Source organism: Carcharhinus amblyrhynchos, chromosome X (assembly GCF_965287045.1).
Source record: "Carcharhinus amblyrhynchos chromosome X, sCarAmb.v2.hapA, whole genome shotgun sequence".
Taxonomy (NCBI): domain Eukaryota; kingdom Metazoa; phylum Chordata; class Chondrichthyes; order Carcharhiniformes; family Carcharhinidae; genus Carcharhinus; species Carcharhinus amblyrhynchos.
Window position 1 is genome coordinate 11,778,383 of NC_137359.1, and position 19,294 is coordinate 11,797,676.

The window sequence follows — 19,294 nt, forward strand, 5'->3', positions numbered from 1 at the left end:
GAACTCCGATAATGTTGATCAACCACTGAACCATTCTTCTCAAATTCCAGCTTTGTTACATGCTCTCAGCTATTATGTATTCTGCACTTACTGCCCCCTGAAAGAGAGAATTTGGTCACCCATTCAGAGAACAGTTATCACTCACTTTAAAAGAAGCCTGTAAATCAAAATGTTAAAGTTGTCTCGCAAGACAACAATTTCCTGAGTTTTAAAACGAATATTCTTTTTTGGGTTCTTGCTGTTCTGGATTGGGCTGTGGCCGTTTACCTGTGACAGAGCAGCCTTGCTGGACACTCTGGGAGTAACATCCGTAGCTGGGATATGGAGGAGACTTGTTCATCAAATTGAAGTTTGTAGAAACTGAGAAATGCTTGCAGATGAGGAAAGAAAATGATAAACTGTTTAATTACTTGCTGATCTTCGAACCTGTGTAGAAATTCAATGCCTTTTCACCAGCCATATCATTGATACCAAATGTTTACTCATGTCGCTTTTTAACATGTACTTTCCGAATGCTGTACTTAAGATATCACCTGATCACCCCAGATTCATACAAGCATAAATACAAATTCTGAGCAAGAATAAGCCACTCGGCTCCTCCAGCCTGATCTGTAATGTCAACTCCACATTCCCATCTACTCCCAATAACCTATTACCCCCCTTGTAACCAAGAATTGATCTACCTTTGCCTTAAAAATCTACCTCTTCTTCAAAATGTGCTTCCACTGCCTTTTGAGGAAGTGAGTTCCAAAGAGTCAAGACCCTCAAAGAGAGAAAAAACTTTTAATCTCTTTCCACTAACAGCAATGAAGTGATTGATCAGTAAATCTGAGGTTTGACAGTGGTGTTGAGGGAGGAATGTTGGCCAGGACGATGGGCTATCTTCCTGTTCATTTTCAAAAAGTGCCAAGCAATCTTTAATGTCCACTGGAATCATTTGGGACAGGCCTCTGTTTAACTGCACCTCTGACGGTGCAACATTTCCTCAATACTCTATTGGAATATCAGCCTAGATTACTTACTCAAATCCTAGAATTGGGGGAGATGGGGTGCCTAAACCTACGACTTTCTGACTTAGAAAAAATTTCCAGCCCTTCCAGCCGGTGGATCTTTCAGTCCCACTGAAATTGACTCCTGCTGCAGGTTCCCAGGCAGTGGAATAGACGAGCCATGCAATTTGCCATTGACTTTGGTGGGACTGTAAGATCCCTGCTGGTGGTTAGTAGCGAGTCTCCTCTGCCATGAGAAAACCCGCAGGGGGGAGGGGGCTGGAGAATTCCAACCAGTGTTACTAACTGAGGCAAGCCTTGGTAACACCCTCCCAGCTGTCCATTTATTCAACATGGATCTCAACAGCTTGACAGGGTTGTCAGGAACAGTGGTTGTGGTCACGACATTGGATTCATTTAATAAATATGTCAGTGCTGTAAATGGAAGATTGTAGAACAAATCAAATCAGTTTCTTTGTCAAATCTAACATTGTGAACAAGGAGTACATGGATGCAAACAATTGCAGGTTGATGTGAGCTGAGAATATCATGGAGGGATCTTAAACTTGTTGCTGGAAAGTATGCAGAATCAATACCTGATCTACTGTTGCTTCTACAGGGACCAACGAGAGTATGCTGATGGTTCCATGTGTGTGCAGTGTCACCCGGAGTGTAAGAAGATTGAGGGAGGCCCCACCTGCAATGGAACGGTATGAGGAAAACTGACACACTGTGTCAGAACTGACCACAAGTAGCAGGAATAATAGAAAAGCAATTTACTATTAAAATGGAGAGCGATTACAGAACTCGGTGCTACAGAGGGATCTGGGTGTCCTGGTTCATGAATCACAAAACGTTGGTACACAGGTACAGCAAGCTTTTAGGAAGGCAAATGGGATGGGGATATGGCTAAGGTATTGAATAACTTTTTTGTTTCTGTCTTCACGGAGGAGGACGTGAATAATTTGCTGGGTGTTTGCGATGGAAAGGTGGTAGGACTGGAGGGTCTTAATGACATTACTGTTACTAGAGAGGCGGTGCTCGACAGACTGGAGGGGCTGATTGTGGACAAGTCCCCAGGACCGGATGGAATGCATCCGAGGGTTCTGAAAGAAATGGCGGAGGTGATAGTGGATTGCCTTGGTGGTTATTTTCCAGACGTCGCTGGATTCCAGGGAAGTGCCGGATGATTGGAAAACAGCTAATGTTACGCCGTTGTTTAAGAAGGGTGCCAGGCAAAAGGCGGGGAATTATAGGCCGGTTAGTTTAACATCTGTGGTAGGTAAAATGTTAGAATCTGTCATTAAGGAGGAAATTGCAAGGCATCTTGAAGGGAATTGCTTGATAGAGCAGACGCAGCACGGTTTCATTAAAGGGAAGTCGTGTCTGACAAATTTACTGGAGTTCTATGAGGATGTGTCTAGGGCGGTGGATAGAGGAGAGCCGGTGGATGTGGTCTTTCTAGATTTTCAGAAGGCGTTTGACAAAGTACCTCACAAGAGGTTATTGCAGAAGGTCGAGGGACATGGAGTTGGGGGTAGGGTGTTAGCGTGGATAGAGGATTGGTTGTCAAATAGGAGGCAGAGAGTGGGGATCAACGGGTGCTATTCGGATTGGCGGATGGTGACTAGTGGAGCGCCCCAGGGGTCGGTGCTGGGGCCTCAGCTTTTTACCATTTATATAGATGATCTGGAGGAGGGAACCGAGTGTAGAGTGTCGAAATTTGCTGATGACACCAAGATTGGGGGAACGGCAAATTGTGCAGAGAGTGTGGAGAGTCTGCAGAAGGATCTAGATAGGCTGGGCGAATGGGCCAGGAAATGGCAAATGGAATTTAATGTTGGCAAGTGTGAGGTGGTCCACTTTGGTAGGAAGAATGGTAGGAAGGACTATTACTTACGGGGCGAAAAACTGCAGCAGGCGACGGTGCAGAGGGACCTCGGGGTCCTTGTGCATGAGTCGCAAAAACCCAGCTTGCAGGTGCAGCAGGTGGTCAGGAAGGCGAGTGGGATGCTGGTCTTCATAGCGAGGGGGATTGAATATAAAAGTAGGGAGGTCTTGCTGCGGCTGTATAGGGCATTGGTGAGGCCGCAGCTGGAGTACTGTGTGCAGTTTTGGGCGCCACACCTGCGCAAAGATATTTTGGCCTTGGAGGGAGTGCAGAGGAGGTTTACTAGGCTGATACCGGAGTTGAGGGGGTTGAGCAATGAGGAGAGGCTGAATAAACTGGGCTTGTACTCGTTAGAGTTTAGAAGAATGAGGGGAGATCTCATTGAGACGTATAAGATGATGAATGGGATGGATAGGATAGAGGTGGAGAGACTCTTCCCGCTCAAAAAAGACAGTAGGACTAGGGGGCACAGCCTCAAGATAAAAGGGGGGCGGTTTAGAACGGAGTTGAGGAGGAACTTCTTCACTCAAAGGGTGGTGAATCTCTGGAATTCTCTGCCCGTTGAAGTGGTGGAGGCTGCCTCGCTAAATATTTTTAAGACGCGGGTTGATGGGTTTTTGATAAGAGAGGGGATTAAGGGTTATGGGGAGAGGGCGGGAAAGTGGAACTGAGCCGCGACAGATCAGCCATGATCTTATTGAATGGCGGGGCAGGCTCGAAGGGCTAGATAAGAACATAAGAACATAAGAAATAGGAGCAGGAGTAGGCCATCAGGCCCTTCGAGCCTGCCCCGCCATTCAATAAGATCATGGCTGATCTGTCGTGGCTCAGTTCCACATTCCCGCCCTCTCCCCATAACCCTTAATCCCCTCGCTTATCAAAAACCCATCAACCCGCTTCTTAAAAATATTTAGCGAGGCAGCCTCCACCACTTCAACGGGTAGAGAATTCCAGAGATTCACCACCCTTTGAGTGAAGAAGTTCCTCCTCAACTCCGTTCTAAACCGCCCCCCCACCTGCTCCTATTTCTTATGTTCTTATGTTCTAAATGGAATCATAGAATCCCGACAGTGCAGAAGGAGACCATTCAGCCCATTGAGCTTGCACTGACAATCCCACCCAGGTCCTATCCCCGTAACACCACGTATTTGCCTTGCTAATCCCCCTGATACTAAGGGGCAATTTTGGCATGGCCAATCAACCTAATCTTCACATCTTTGGAGTGTGGGAGGAAACTGATGCACCCGGAGGAAACCCACACAGACATGGGAGAAGGTGCAAACTCCACACAGACAGTGACCCAAGGCCGGAATTAAACCCGGGTCCCCGGTGCTGTGAGGCAGCAGTGCTGAACCTATGTGTCTCCCTATCGTTTATTGCAAAGGAAACAGAATATAATAGTTGGGAAGTTTTACTACAACTGTACAGGGCTGTGGTGAGACCACATCTGGAATATGTGTACAGTTTTGGTCTCCTTATTTGAAAAAGGATATAATCGTATTAGAAGCAGTTCAGAGAACGTTCACTCGACTTATTCCTGGGATGAGGAGCTTGTCTTATGAAGAAAAGTTTAGATGAATGAAACATGATTTTATTTAAGCATGTAAGAATCTGAAAATTTGATAATGTGGTTCCCAGGAGGTTGTTCCCACTTGTGGAACACAGCTTAGGAATAAGGGGGTCTACTATTTAAAGTGGAAATTTGGATAATTTTTTTTATTTCAAATGGTTATGTGGAATTTTCTTGTCCAGAAAACAATGGAGATAGGGGAATTGGATATATTCAAGGCTGGGTGGGACAGATTTTGATCAGCAAGGGTTATGGGGAGGGGGAGGCAGACAGCTAGGTGCTATGTTCCTATCTTGCTTTGTTTTTCATACTTACTTTGTAAAAGTTAATTTGGAAGAATATTTCAATATTGTGGGTGGAGTCAATTGGAGGAGAGAGACCTGTATTAAAGCTCCGTATCCTTTGGGTTCATAGAATCCCTATAGTGCAGAGGGAGGCCATATGGTCCATCAAGTCTGCACCAATTCTCTGATGGAATATTTTAACCAGCCTAATGGCTAATCCATCTAACCTAGACATCTTAGGAGGCTAAGGGGCAATTTGCACATCTTTGGAGTGTCGGAGGAAACTGGAGCACCCAGAGAAACCCATTTAGACATTGGAAGAATGTGCAAACTCGACACAGACAGTGACCCAGATTGAATTGACTTGACCCAGAATTGAACCCAGATTCCTGGCGCTGTGAGGCAGCAGTGTTAACCACTGGGCGTCCATGCCACCCACGTTACTCATTAGAAGGCACCAGCAATTGCCAGTTCAACACCAATTGGCTGTAAACTTTGAATCCAGTTCCCATCATCCAGCATCCCCTCTGGTCCTGAGACTGGGGTGGTTATCAACCTGTTGTTTCATTTGAAAGGAGATATCCAAGACGGTACGGGGTAAAGATTAAAAGTAGTGACACTTTTGAAATGCTGTTATGGCTGGAAAGCAATGTTTTCTTTCATAGCCTTCATTTATTTCCTCCTGTGCTTTGTGTCATGGACAAAGAAGATGGTGGGAGATTTCCTCCCAGGACTTCATTGTTCTTATTTGATTGCTGCTTACTATGTGGTGCATTAGGAGGAAAATTGTATCGGTGAGTAGCAATTCATTGTTATGAAGATCAGATTGTAGATTGGGGCAGGGGAGGGGGGAGGACAGACAGAGAGAGAGAGAGAGACTGATAGAATGAGGAATCCATGGTTTTGAGCTCCCAGGTTAGGAGGAGTTACAATAGCAGATGGAGTGCGGACTCTTGACAACACAGGAAAAAGAGAGAGTGCCATTTATCAAAAAAAAACTCATTTTTTTCCTGATCTAACCATGTCTACTTTCCTGCTCTCTCCAGGGCCCAGCTCACTGCTTTCAATGTGCTCATTACAAAGACGGACCCAACTGTGTGGCAAAGTGTCCTGAGGGAATCCAGGGAGAGAGAGGTCTCATCTTCAAATACCCGGATGAGAACAAAGAATGCAAACCCTGCCACGAGAACTGTACACAGGGGTGGGTACAGAGTAACTAGCTGTGAATTCAAACTCTTCAAACATTGCTGTTTTTGTATATTTGTCCTCTTTCCTTTGGGAAACAGTGTGAAGCACTAGAAGGATTTGCAAGCTGATTGACCATCTGACAAGCTGTGGGAGGGTTTTTATGGGCACCCACAGCCCAAAAGATGAGGGGGATGGGAACCGTCACACACAATGGATGTGAGTATCACCTCTGTGCTGAATAGACTGACTCCATCCCTCAGCTGGAGCAGCAAATACTCTCAGGACCTTGGATGGGGGTAGGAAAAATCATCCAAGATTCCCAGGTCTGATTGGTATGCAATAACTGACCCTTGCTGAGACTACACATTTGGACATAAGGATCAGGACAGGATCAGATATGACCATGATGCCTCATGTAGTGAGTAGCAAGCAATACTTATTATTAACACTCATGCATGAATAATAGCTACTTGGGCTTGTGCAAAGGTACTCCAGCAAGGACTCAGTACTTTCAGGAGAATAAAATTGGAGTATTTAAAAAAAAATCTTTCAGTCATTCATGCAATGAACTTACAAAGACTGGCTATTTACAATGTATTCACTTAGTGATGTTACCTTGCGTCTGTGTGCCACAGTATGGTAGGAATGAGGAAAGGTTTTGATCTGCACATTCCCAATCACAGCCGGCGTCCGTGTGTGTGTGTGTGTGTGTGTGTGTGTGTGTGTGTGGGGGGGGGGGGGGGGAGGGGGGGGTGGAGAGAGAAGAGAAGGAGGGGAGGGAGGCAGAGCTTTGCTGGCACACCCCTTCCTGGCAGCTGTACTCACCTGACAACCTCTCAGTTAGACTTGTTGGCAGATTTTGTTTTTCTGTAAGTGAAGGAGCAAAATGTACATTGATAGACTGAAAAATGTATGTTTTGAGTTTCTAGGGTTGGCTCCACAGGAATTTATGGTGCCTATACTGTTTCAAAATGTTGCTTCTTTCCTGAACAGCAGCCTGAAAACTACTTTTGTGGGTTTTACTTGTTTTCTTTTGTTGTTGCCATGACACCAGGTGCCGAAGTTCAGAGGCCGCGGACTGTGGCAAAGTTGTCCATAGGTACAGTTGTCTGTATATGTATATGCATGCTGCCTTGTGACTTTCACCTTTTATTCTGCTTAAATCCAGGTGTAAGGGTCCTACTGTGTTGGACTGCGCTCGCTATCCTTGGATGGCTCCCATTAAAGCATTACACAATAGGTAACATCTCCCCCCACCATTCCACCTCCAGATCAGAGCTGTGACATGAGTGTAACATTACATTTGGATGGCAAAGGGGACAGATTTGAAGAGAAAATTTGACTATTTTCTGTTCTACTGAATGGTACTTATGAGTTCCCCCTAGTGATTCATGTTTTAAAGGTATGACATATCCTGACCAAGAAAAAGATCTAGGTCTTCATGTGTTTTTTTTTCCTCTTCATTCTTTCATGGGATGAGGTCAATGTGGGCATCGTTGGCAAAGCCAGCATTTGTTGTCCATCTCTAATTGCCCTTGAACCTCCTGGCTTGCTAAAGGGCATGCAGTAAGAGTCAACCAAATGAAGTCAAATGTAGGCCAGACTGGGTAAGGACAGCAGATTTCCTTTTTTAAAAGAGATTAGTGAACCAGATGGATTTTTACAACAATTGATGATAGCTTTGTGGTCACTTGCTGAGACTAGCTTTTTAAAATAATTCTATAAACCGAATTTAATGGGATTTGAACTTGTATCCACAGAGCATTAGCTTAGACCTTTGGGTCACTAGTCCAATGACATTACCACTATGCCACTATCTCACCATTTCTAATGTGTCCAGCAAGCTAATCGTAATGGACTTAGAAAATAGGATACTATATTTGACATCGGGGATTAGCAGGGTACGGGAAGAAGGCTGGAGTGGGATTGTGGTCAGTGCAGATTTGATGGGCCGAATGGTCTCCTACTGCACTGTGGGTTTTCTATGATCAAAAAATTGGCTATGGAGTGAGAAATGGGGGAAATCAGCCAGGCTTCCCATTCCTTATCACCATCCAGTGAATAAGCTCAGCTGTATACATGATGCATGGTCACCTGGACCACTGACACTCACTGGCTTGGTTCGTACACGAAGAATGGTCACTTGGATGACATGTCATAGCTCATGCCTGTAAAACTAATTCCTGTCAAGGAGGCATAGCCTGAGGAGAAGAATGGACAGAACAAAAAGAAGGAAAAATAAAATCAGCCTTAAGCTTAGCAGTTTGCTGGTGACAAACATCCCAAGAAATGGGCAAGGTTTAGGGGAAGTCAGGGTGAAGTAAATAATGGGTATCCCAACATTTCACACAAAAAAACCAAGGTAGCTTTGGTGATACAGTGCACCAGCACTAAACCTGTAGTGTCACTGCGGCCTGAGTCAAAACTAGGCTCCACAGCACAGGCTTCAGGAAAAAGGAGGATCTGCAGTAGGAGAGGTCCTTGTTTTCGAGGCTGGAATTTGAAATTATGTCTGTGTTGGAAGTTACCCGTTCAATGTCTGATGCCTCCTCCTTCAGTCTCTTTATATTACCCAAGACAAGAAAGGATATTGTGATCAGTTCTAGTATTTTGCAGGATACGAAGGGCTGAATAACTTGTCCATCAAATCTCAATGTTTCACTCAATGTCATGGCACTCACTAAAAATCACCCCTATTGATCAGAGTGCCACAGAAAATAACCATTTATTTGTAATAATTTGTGCAGAATCTAACAGCCAGTCAATTACATTGTCTACTGCTGTCACCCCCATGTCCCAGAGTTGTGATGCTTCTTGTGTGTCTTTGGGAAGTGCTTTTATTAACCACAGTTTTGATCACTGCACTGTAGTATGCTTTCCCATTGTCCTGCTTTTGGTTGCTGGTGTTTCCTCCTTTCCAAGCCTTATCTGTAAGAATTCCTTGTTGAGAGTGGGCTGAAAAGTCATTCAGCTGCTGGCTCCCTAGAATACATTTTGGTAATCCATTGTATTTGGCTGCCCTGGTGGCTCAGTTGTAGGGTGCAAATCTGGTACTGAGCCACACAGGTCTCATGTTTGACCCCAGGTCTGTCTTCTGTGTCAGCTGATCTCAAGTTGCAGGAGAGAAATTTGGAAAAGAAAGCAGTGGATGGATCTGCTGCATTCTTTGCTGATCTGAAACTTTCCTATTGAGCCTGATTCGAGAGAATTCCTACAGATGAGGTATTTTTGGCTGTACACTCAAGCAAACAGTGTGAATTTGACTTGCACCTTTTGAGGTGTGCAGTGTTTGGTATGAATTCATGTTTAAGGGTAGTTACATTATCTTATGTTTTCTATTGTACCATGTATTTATGTGGAAGAATCTGACTTTCAGTTTGGATAGATACAAACATGGAACAGGCAGCTGATAAGACCATATAGCAATCTACCATTTTCTAGACCACAGGGCCAGAGCTTTCAGTACGTGCCCACAATTTCCCACACACTGAGCTGCCAGTAGGAATAGATTTGGTGATCAGTTTAGGTGAGTCACTTTCTCAGACAAAGGGAGGAGGAAATGTCAACTGTCCTCTCTCTCATTGTCTTATTACAGAACAGTACTGCCTGCCTCCTCAGTTTGAAAAGTAGGATAAAGTTCTGGGGGAGCATGAATTATTTCCTTAATCTATTGTGTCGATTTAAACGCAGGCATAATACTTGTCCAGGGTGCAAAACATGGAGAGACAAAAAGTATGTCTATCCTTACATGTATGAGAAATCCCAAATGTTCCTTTCTTCCACTAAGGGAGACCAAATCATTTTGCTGCAGACACCATTCATGCTGGTCTCTTGTGTCACAATGTCACTGTTCAAACCTTTTCACTGCCTTTGGAGAAATCACCTGCTCACATAACATTAAAAGATCATGGATTCCTCCACCAGCCTTTGCTCTTGCTCAGTATGTCTAGAGAAGAAGTGTGATATCAGAAGCAAAATATAATTCTCCAAATCCCTTGAGTTTCTCGCTGTTCTTCCCTCCCTGTCACTGGAAATGCAGCATAACTGTTTCTCAGAAGCTTAGTGGATTAGGCTTAACAGAAAAAAAACACAGAACAAATTGGAGAATCAGACCAGTACAAAACAGTAATAGTGTCCTTTTTTAATCACTACTCAGTGTCTGGCTCCCATTCTAAAATGTATTTGTGAAAGTTAGCCCACAAAAACATGCTTAGCTTCTTATTAAAGGCTAAGAAAGAGAAACACTCGCAACATTCCTCAAGAAGGGATAAATAGGAAGATTGAATTTATTACTGCCAATCCTTAATTATACAAAGCAAGATAGAGTTTCAATGTTTCACTAGAGCACAGATCAAACGTTCACTCATAAGGTCATTCACATGACCTTAAACACTGGTGCAGTGTGTACCATCTACAAGATGCATGGTGCCATGGTTTCTACAAAAGCATCCCCCAAACCCACCAACTCTACCATGTTGAAAAACAGACAGCAGATGCACGGGAACACCATGTTAATTCAGTGAACATCCATCTGGCAAAGGAAGAAGCTGGAGCCAGTCTGTCTTTAACATTAGTTTATTAAGAAAACTCAGTACAATGGAAGTGCTGATTACTTTTCCCTGCCCCATTGTTCCCACACACGTGGAAACTGGTTCTTAAATAAGTGCCCTACCCTTTCTCAAACAGTATCAGCTGCTCTTAAAGCACAACTAGAGCTTACACTCAATGAACACAGCATTTGCAATGTTAAACACCACCATTGGCAAGTTCCTCTCCAAGCTGCACACCATCCTGACTCAGAAATATTTCAGCTGTTCTTTCACTGTCACTGGGTCAAAATCCAGGAACTCCCTCATGAACACCACTGTGGGTATACCTACACCACATGGACTGCAGCAATTCAAGAGGGTGGCTCAGCGCCACCTCCTCAAGGGCAATTAGGGATGGGCAATTGCTGGCTAGCCAGCCAACTTACTCATTTGATCATAGAATCATAGATTCCTACAGTGCAGAAGGAGGCCATTCGGACTATCAAGTCTGCAGCGACCACAATCCCACTTGGCCTAGCCCCATAACTCCATGCATTTACCCTAGCTAGACCCCTGACACTCAGGGACAATTTTCTTTTTGTTGTTTTTATTCCTATTCCAATTCAATCCAATTAAGTCCAATTCAGAGTCTCAACAAGTTGAGATATTCCTGATCCAAGCTGACAAGACAGGGCTCTCACCTCCTGCCTTGGGTTTGATCTACATGATCCAAGCTGATTGGAGTAGGCATAGCTCCTCCTCCATGACTTGGTCTCATTTGCATCTTAGACAAAAGGCCGAGATACTGGTTTAAAAACTGCTTCAAATGAAGCTGAAATGTAACCTAATGACTTCAACCAAGCACAGCATGTCAATACTATATTGATCTTGGCCGAAAAGGGACAATTTAGCATGGCCAATCCACCAAACCTGCACATCTTTGGAGTGCTGGAGGAAACCGGAGCACCCGGAGGAAACCCACACAGACACGGGGAGAAAGTGCAAACTCCACACAGATAGTGACCCAAGCTGGGAATCAAACCCAGGTCCCTGTTGCTGTGAGGCAGCAGCATTTGCCACTGTGCTGCCTGTGATGGATGATGCCAGCTATTGCATATTTTTGAAAGTAAACCCTTGGTGTTAATTAGATTTAGTGTTGTCCAGAGATGTGTGGGTTAGATTGATTTGCCAAGCTAAATTGACCCTAGTGTCAGGGAGGTTAACAGGGTAAATATGTGGAGTTACGGGAATAGGGCCTGGTGGGATTGTGTTTGGTGCGGACTCAGTGAGCCAAATGGCCTCCTCCGGCACTGTAGGCATTCTATGACTGGATCATTCTACGTTTTCACTGGGATTTCCTCAGTGTTTTAATGTATCTCATTGCCTGGATATTTCCGATACTGAGAAAAATAGGAAGCGTGCCAAAGGATGTCCTCTGTTTTGTAAAAGAATTCTAGGTTACTTTGCCAGATTCTAAAGACAGAAACAAGCTCAAATGCTTCGCAAAATATGCAAATCCAAATAAACCATAGATTAAGGTCAGCTCCCATTAGAAGTATCTTACTGTAGTTTGGTAACATTTCCAAAGTGATTCCCTTACTGTGTATTCAAAATAGTGCAACATATCAGTAACACAAGTGTAACATATGATAACCATTAACAAAAGGAACAGACAGTGAAATGATTATACTTTTTCACTGCTAGGATTGAAAATAAAAAAAAAAGTGTTCCAAATGATATAAACTACAATGATGAATGCAATCTGGAGAAAGTCCAAATATGATAAACTCAGAATTTAAATGGAATATTATTGGGATAATACTAATGGTCAGAAGAGAATTGGGTACATCCATAGAAAGGTAAATATTTGCAGAGCTGTGGGAAAGAGCACAGGAGTGGGACTACAGAGGGCTGCCACAGGCAAAAAGAGCTGAATGGCCTCTTTCTGTGCTGTAAGATTCTGAAAGTTTAAGAAAGATTAAAATCCAGACAGTGCAAAATTGAACTGCTGATTTGATAAATGAGAAATATCACACCGTGCAGTAGCAAGTGTCTGCCTGTGGCTAGGACCAAGGGAGCTTTATGCTGATAGTGGATGTATTGTACTTGCCTGGGAGTGTGGAACGTTGACAACGAGGTGCTGACGAGCACTGAAATCTCTCGTCATAACAATACAAAATCCCCACCCCACCTTTCCAGATTAAACAACATTTCTTTTGCAAAGCTTAGTGTTCCCTCAGTTGGGGAATTCCAGCTCATTGGATTCTGAATGTCTTGTTTGCTATATGTCTGCTTCGTGGGCTTTTGTTTTACAGCTCCTTCTGCTTCTCCACTAGAGCTTTAAAGAACACAATCAAATTAATTAGTGTTTTGCTTCCTACTTGTGGTTAGGATGTTGTATGACTTCTGATTCATACCATGGTCAACATCTGCATTGTAGGGTGAAGTTAGCAAGTTATCAGTGCGTCACGTTAGCAGGTGGATTCAACTAGCTTCAAATCCTCTGGGATTAAGGAGGGATAAAATACAGCCAGAATCCCTGCTCCCAGCCATTAGCCAGTTGCTCTTGCTGGCAAGTTGAAGTCTGTGGATGTTATTTGAGGACATGATGTAGCTTGACCATGACTCTTCCCCCTTCCACCCCCCCCCCCCATCCCACTTCCAAATGGTTGGCATTCACTGTGTAGAATCACAAAATATGGCCATCTTGTGGAGGTACTGAGGGCAACTGGTACCTGCAACATACCATCCCTTTAAGGATCAGTGCCATCGGGAAAAAAAGAAAACTGGGGGAAAGAATCAGGAGAAAGTTGCTTGTTCCTTGGTGAACTTGACCTTGCAATATGCTGGTGTGAAACAAGCAATGTAACCAAGAGACTACCGGGATACATTAACTTAGAATCCCTACAGTACAGAAAGAGGCCATTTGGCCCATTGAGTCTGCACTGACCACAATCCCACCCAGGCCCTACCCCAATATCCCTACATATTATACCCACTAATCCCTCTAACCTATGCATCTCAGGACACTAACGGCAATTTTAGCATGGCCAATCAACCTAACCCGCACATCTTTGGACTGTGGGAGGAAACCGGAGCACCCGGAGGAAACCCACGCAGACACAAGGAGAATGTGCAAACTCCACACAGACATTGACCCAAGCCAGGAACCAGGTCCCTGGAGCTGTGAAGCAGCAGTGCTAACCATTGTGCTTTCACAGATGTGTTCATGAGTTCTCTAAACCACACTGTCTGTTTTCCAAATGCCCTTGCTCATCTTTGCAAATGTTAACAATTTGGACATTTTAAAAATTTCTTTTAGTGAATTTGATAAGCCATCCTTAAAGCTCTGTGTGGCTGCCCTTGTTCTAACCTCTCGCTAGCATGTAGCTACTTAAGAAAATAATGACAGGATTTTAATGCTCCGTGTGTGTGACACATCCTGTTTTGACGTGCTTTGTTTTGAACCTAGACAAATCCCTCAGATTGTGGCAGCAGTGGTTGGAGGACTGATGGCCGTGATGCTTGTGGTGCTGCTGGCTCTCGTTTACTGGAGAAGGCAGATCATTCGGAAAAAGAGAGCAATGCGTCGTTATCTGGAGACTGAGGTAAGAAATCAACCTAAAGTTGGGACAGAGTGGTAGCTTTAGAGGAACAGTGTGCAGAATGTGAGTGCCATGGGAGCTGTGTTCAGGCTGACATTGCTTTGCAAGAGTAATATTGTGTGGAGCTCTAATGACTCTCTTTGTATGTCTGGGCTGAGACATAAAGGAAAGAACTGTTAAAAATTTATTAGCATTTGGGGAATTTATTTTTTAAAGAGCTCCCCTTTCATTTCATGGACTTGCATGGAGTCATTTCCATTGGCAGAAGGATGACACTTTGCCTTTGTGATTTTGTTTGTTCTCATTAGATGCTCGATCCCCTTGATCCCAGTGCTGACTCACCCAATCAGGTAAACACACGAATCCTGAAAGAGACAGAACTGCGGAAAGTCAAGGTGCTGGGGTCTGGAGTATTTGGAACAGTGTACAAGGTGAGTTGAAGCAGGACAGCACCACACTTTCAGTCTAATAGTACATGTAAAATTACAGATTCAACGTACGGCTATCTTTCTGAGGTAGTGCTAAAGTATTCTGTGATACTTAAACCAGTTGAATTCTAAGTACATGGTGGAAAAAGGGCGAGAAGATCTTGAGGTTGATGGCTGAAGGCCCCTTACGTTTTCAATTATGTACAGTTTTACATTCCAATTAGAACACAATCAAGAAAGTACTTGTTAGCATAAAGTGGGAAAACCCTTGTTGATTCCAATAGGGGACCCCACCATCTCCAGGATAAAATCCTTATGATTTACCATAATTGATAAATTGGAGTGGAGAAGGAAGACCAATTTCCCGATCTTTTTCTTGCCCCCTGTGAAACCACTTGGTATTTTCTCCACGTTATCCTCATGTTAGCACACTTTCTTGATGAACATTAGCAAACAGATGAATATGTCCTTTGGTCTCTGCTCAACCAAGATTAGGAAATTGTCACGTGTGGAAGTCTTACTTTTTCAGGAAGCTCATTCTTCGGGATTTATGGATTTCTGCCCAGTTTGCCCGAGCAGTTTACGTTAAACAGACCAAAACAAATGATCAATCCCTTCAGATCGAGCTTTGGTATTGCTTAATCTGTCTGCATGGTGCTAGAATTGGGAAGGGTTGTTATCAATGTGTACAGCTTGTTTGTTGTGCTGGGCTGTTTTCACTTCCTGCACAAAAACAGATTCTATTCCAAGTGGCTTTTAGATTCTTGAGGGACTGAGCGGCCTACCCTTAATTTGTATGTTTGTATTCTCAATGATATACAAAGCATTGATGTCAGTACAGAAATGATGCAGAATAGAATCAAGTTGCTCATTTTAAATGTAGGGCCATTTCTTGGCTGGAAAGAGTTTCAGCAACAGGATGTGAAATTGCAGGTAAAGATCTTGTGGAATCAGTTGAGTGATGAAGTGATGGTTGACTTAACTAATGACTATGTTAGCCTGTTCACATGGTGCTGTGCCGCATACGATGCTAATGGAAATGCATCTTTGCTTTATTCTTGATGGTCTGATAAAGTTTCTGCTCCCAGGGGCTCTGGATTCCCGAGGGCGAGAGCGTGAAGATTCCCGTGGCCATTAAGGTCCTGCAGGAAGGGCGTGGCTGTGAGCCACCAAGAAATATGAGCGAGGTAAGTCTCCCTTCCCCTAGATCTATGTGAAAATTCACACGGGAATTTGCATACAATCCCAACTGGGTTCCTGACCAGCAGCCTTCTGACTTCTCGTTTAAGTCATCTTTTGGCATGTATAAACCGAGATGAGTATTGGCAGGCTATTCAACCATGGGGGCACCACATCTGAGCCCAAGCCGAAAGCACTGGATGATGAGCAGGGAAAAGAGCCCGGATTGATTCCCCCTTCCCCTTTTCTAGCCCAAGTGCCACTGCGACCCCTAGTGCAGAATGGGCTGATATCAGTAAATTCATCCCAGCCAAATAAATGTGTTTAGTGGCTCAGTATCACACTGAACCAATAGGAGAGTATATCCTCACAAAGTATTGGAGAAATTGGATTTAATTTTATTTTCTCTCATATGGATTGCCTAACACTTGTGGAACTATATTTCCAGAAAAGAGAGAGTCCTTTGACAGAATGAGGGAACATTTGCAGAAAAAAGGGGGAACCAAAGTAAATTTAAAACAAAACAATTGGGAACCCATTTAGAATGTACAGCTGGAGTGCTGAACAACAATTACTTTCATTTATATAGCATCTTGAACATAGTAAAACGTCCCAAGGCATTATAGAGGAACATTATCAAGCAACATTTGACGTCTAGGCACATACAGAGATATGACAGCGTCTCTCTCATTCCCTGCCTTACAAGTTGAGTAAGGGAGTGGAAGATCGACAGCTATTGGAGAAAATAGATCTCAGTATTTCTAACATCATTAATTACTTGTGTGCATTTTGAGCAAAGAGGCTTATGTTAGTATGTGTGCTGGTTGGTGTTTAATATTTTATATTGGTGTGTTATTTATAGGACATGTTGATGGTGGGCAGTCTGGAACACCACCATGTCTTGCGGCTCCTTGGAATCTGCCCTGGGGCACCACTCAAGTTGGTCACGCAGCTCCTGCCACTTGGCTCTCTACTCGAATATCTCCACAAAAACAAGGATAACATCCAATCTCAGCTGCTTCTCAACTGGTGTGTTCAGATTGCTAAGGTAAGCAAGACTTCAAGTTATTGGTTTACGTGAGACTCCCATGATTAGCAAGGGAGAAGCAGAATAGGTTCTGTGTGTCCCTGGTTGAGAATTAATTGCTGAAGAGCCCCTGGTGACAAACTTTGCTCATGATGGACTCTTGGATTACACACCAGCTGCTAACGTCCCTATTAAACCAATTGAAATTATCACCACAGGGTATGCGATACCTGGAGGAGAAGAAGATGGTCCATCGGAATCTGGCTGCTAGAAATGTACTGGTAAAATCTCCCAGCCACGTCCAGATCACAGACTTTGGTATTACCAACCTCCTGGCATTAGATGAGAAAAAATATTTCTTTGATGAAGTGAAGGTGAGTAGGCTGATGGCTGCATAATTAACTTCAAGGTAGAAAATAAGAAGCTTTTGGTTTATTGCTCCTTTTTGTTCAAATGTTGTTCTTGCTATACCAGTGAGTTTGCGTATTATGGTGCAGGGAAAAGGTTTTCATAGATTTACTTTCAAAATCTGGAAGGAAAATTCTCTTTCTCCTTGTAATTGTGAAAACTCTCCAATGGCTTGTGAGCTTATTGAGTGAGTAGCTGAGGCAAACAGACCAGGAATGTCCTAGGTTTGGTCCCCAGCATCTGCTAAGTCAGTTGTTGGTGGTAGGGGCTCTGAATTATGGTGGGAATAATCAGCCAGAGTTCTTGCTCCCAACTGCTGCCTAATGACTCCCGCTGAAAGTGTATCTGTGTGTTTACACCTAGTGAAGAAAGGACTGGGATACCTATCACACCATCCACATCAAATGACACCCAATATCACCAGGATAATTACATTTGAGAAAGCCCCTTCAGCCCACCTTAATTCATCCATTCAGAAAGATCCAAATCTACCCACAAAGAAAGTTCATAAATAATAGACACTTGGGTGAGGTACATGGTGACCATGGAAAAATCTATCGATCGCAGTCTTGAACATACTCTGTCTCTGTCACTTACAAACAGAAAGCATGAATGGGTTGTCCTCTCGCTTTCAAAGTCTGATCTTGCTATTCGCACTTCAGCAGAGATATAGAAACTTTTAAAGCATCTACAAGAGACATGGCGGCCTTGTTCTGGAAGTTCTGTGCCATTTTATACAGCAGGTGTTGCGCAAATAGTAATGAGAGAGCAAATTGTTCACTGTCTTTAAACTGAGCTGTTAAACCAAGCTTGTTCCATTGGATCACATGGATGCTGAAGATCCCACGCCAGTATTCAATGAAGGCCAGCTCCCCAGATGTCCTGGCCAATATGCTCTCTCAACTAATACCACCAAAAACTGATTAACCATCATTTATCTCATAGCTGTTTGTAGGACCTTGCTGTGCGCAAATTGGCTGCTCCATTTATGTACAAAGCAATAGTAACTGCATTTCAAATTACTATATTGCACATAAAGCACTTTGGAGAAGATCTGAGATGTGATAATGCGCTATATAAATGCAAAGCTTTCTTTTTTGTTCAGAATGTGCCACACGTCTCCAGTGCTCATTTCCTAATGGTTCTATGGTTTGATTGACGTTACATATCTATGTGCTGTGTGTCATGAGTCATATTTCTACACAAACCCATTTCATTAATCTAAAAGGGAATCTCACTGGAAAAAATTGTAAAATGGGAAAGAATTTTTTTTGTGCAATCTAGGGTTGCCAATGCTTTTGCGCAAAATGCTGAGGCATTCAGAGTACATGTGGTCAAGGGGTTTAACATTGAAATGGCACTCCATTTATATATAACAACTTGACAGTGAAAAATTGCTGATTTACAGTAACATATACTTTATATTGTTGAAACTGGCTCCTTTATTCCACTGGCAGAATCATAGACTCACACACTGTCGTCAGGTTAAGGGGACTGGTGTTAAGAATGTAAAGGCAGGTAGCTGGTGCACAAATCTGATCAGAACAACAGAAGCGCAAAATATATGTTTAACAGATCACTGAACCAGATCTGCACCTATCTTTAATCACCAAAATTGACTAGCTCCTTTGGTTTGGACAGAGACTGTTCCAATGCAGGATGTCAGAGCAGTCGAAAAGGCTTGTGTGAGCTGGTTCACTTGACAATCAGTGAGATCAGGAGCAACACCCTTGATCTGACCATCCAAAGATTGGAAACTTTTCAATATTTTTATGGCATTGAAAGATCCATTGCGAGGATCAAAAGTTTGGTATTTGTCATTGTGTTTTTTTTTTAAACAAACCCACTTGTATATGACATTATCTTAGTACAAAAAAAAGGCGACATGCTTGTGATTAGACTCATAGATTTGACCTGTATATATTTTTTAAAAAAGCTCCTTCAGTGGAGGAGCTTCAAGTGCTGGGAGTGCACAGTAGGAATTTGGTTTGCACTTGATTCATGACGTCCATGATTTTCTGCCAATTTATTTTGTTGGGCAGTAAAATCATGGAGGAACGAGAATCAAGTATCCACCCAAATTCCTGTAGGTGTTCCAGGCGCATGAATCTCTGCACCGGGGATCATAAATTTGCCCTAATGTTTTTTTGAAATTGCCCAAGCTTTTGTGCTTTGTTCTTGAGTCTGTCTGTCTGT

The 19,294-nt window shown here is 43.3% G+C and overlaps 1 protein-coding gene across 2 annotated transcripts in view; it reads left to right on the top strand.

Annotated features, from left to right (window-relative positions):
- LOC145361999 (receptor tyrosine-protein kinase erbB-4-like) overlaps positions 1 to 19,294 on the top strand; it is a 152,855-nt gene that overhangs the window by 113,997 nt on the left and 19,564 nt on the right. The window contains exons 14-21 of one of the 2 annotated variants that reach the window (XM_080218018.1): positions 1,609 to 1,699; positions 5,781 to 5,935; positions 6,977 to 7,021; positions 13,924 to 14,059; positions 14,365 to 14,487; positions 15,573 to 15,671; positions 16,526 to 16,711; positions 16,909 to 17,064. In XM_080218018.1, coding sequence (XP_080074144.1) covers positions 1,609 to 1,699; positions 5,781 to 5,935; positions 6,977 to 7,021; positions 13,924 to 14,059; positions 14,365 to 14,487; positions 15,573 to 15,671; positions 16,526 to 16,711; positions 16,909 to 17,064 — 991 coding nt within the window. Of the gene's footprint in view, positions 1 to 1,608; positions 1,700 to 5,780; positions 5,936 to 6,976; positions 7,022 to 7,090; positions 7,163 to 13,923; positions 14,060 to 14,364; positions 14,488 to 15,572; positions 15,672 to 16,525; positions 16,712 to 16,908; positions 17,065 to 19,294 lie in introns of both variants that reach the window. The other variant, XM_080218017.1, reaches the window with a different exon arrangement.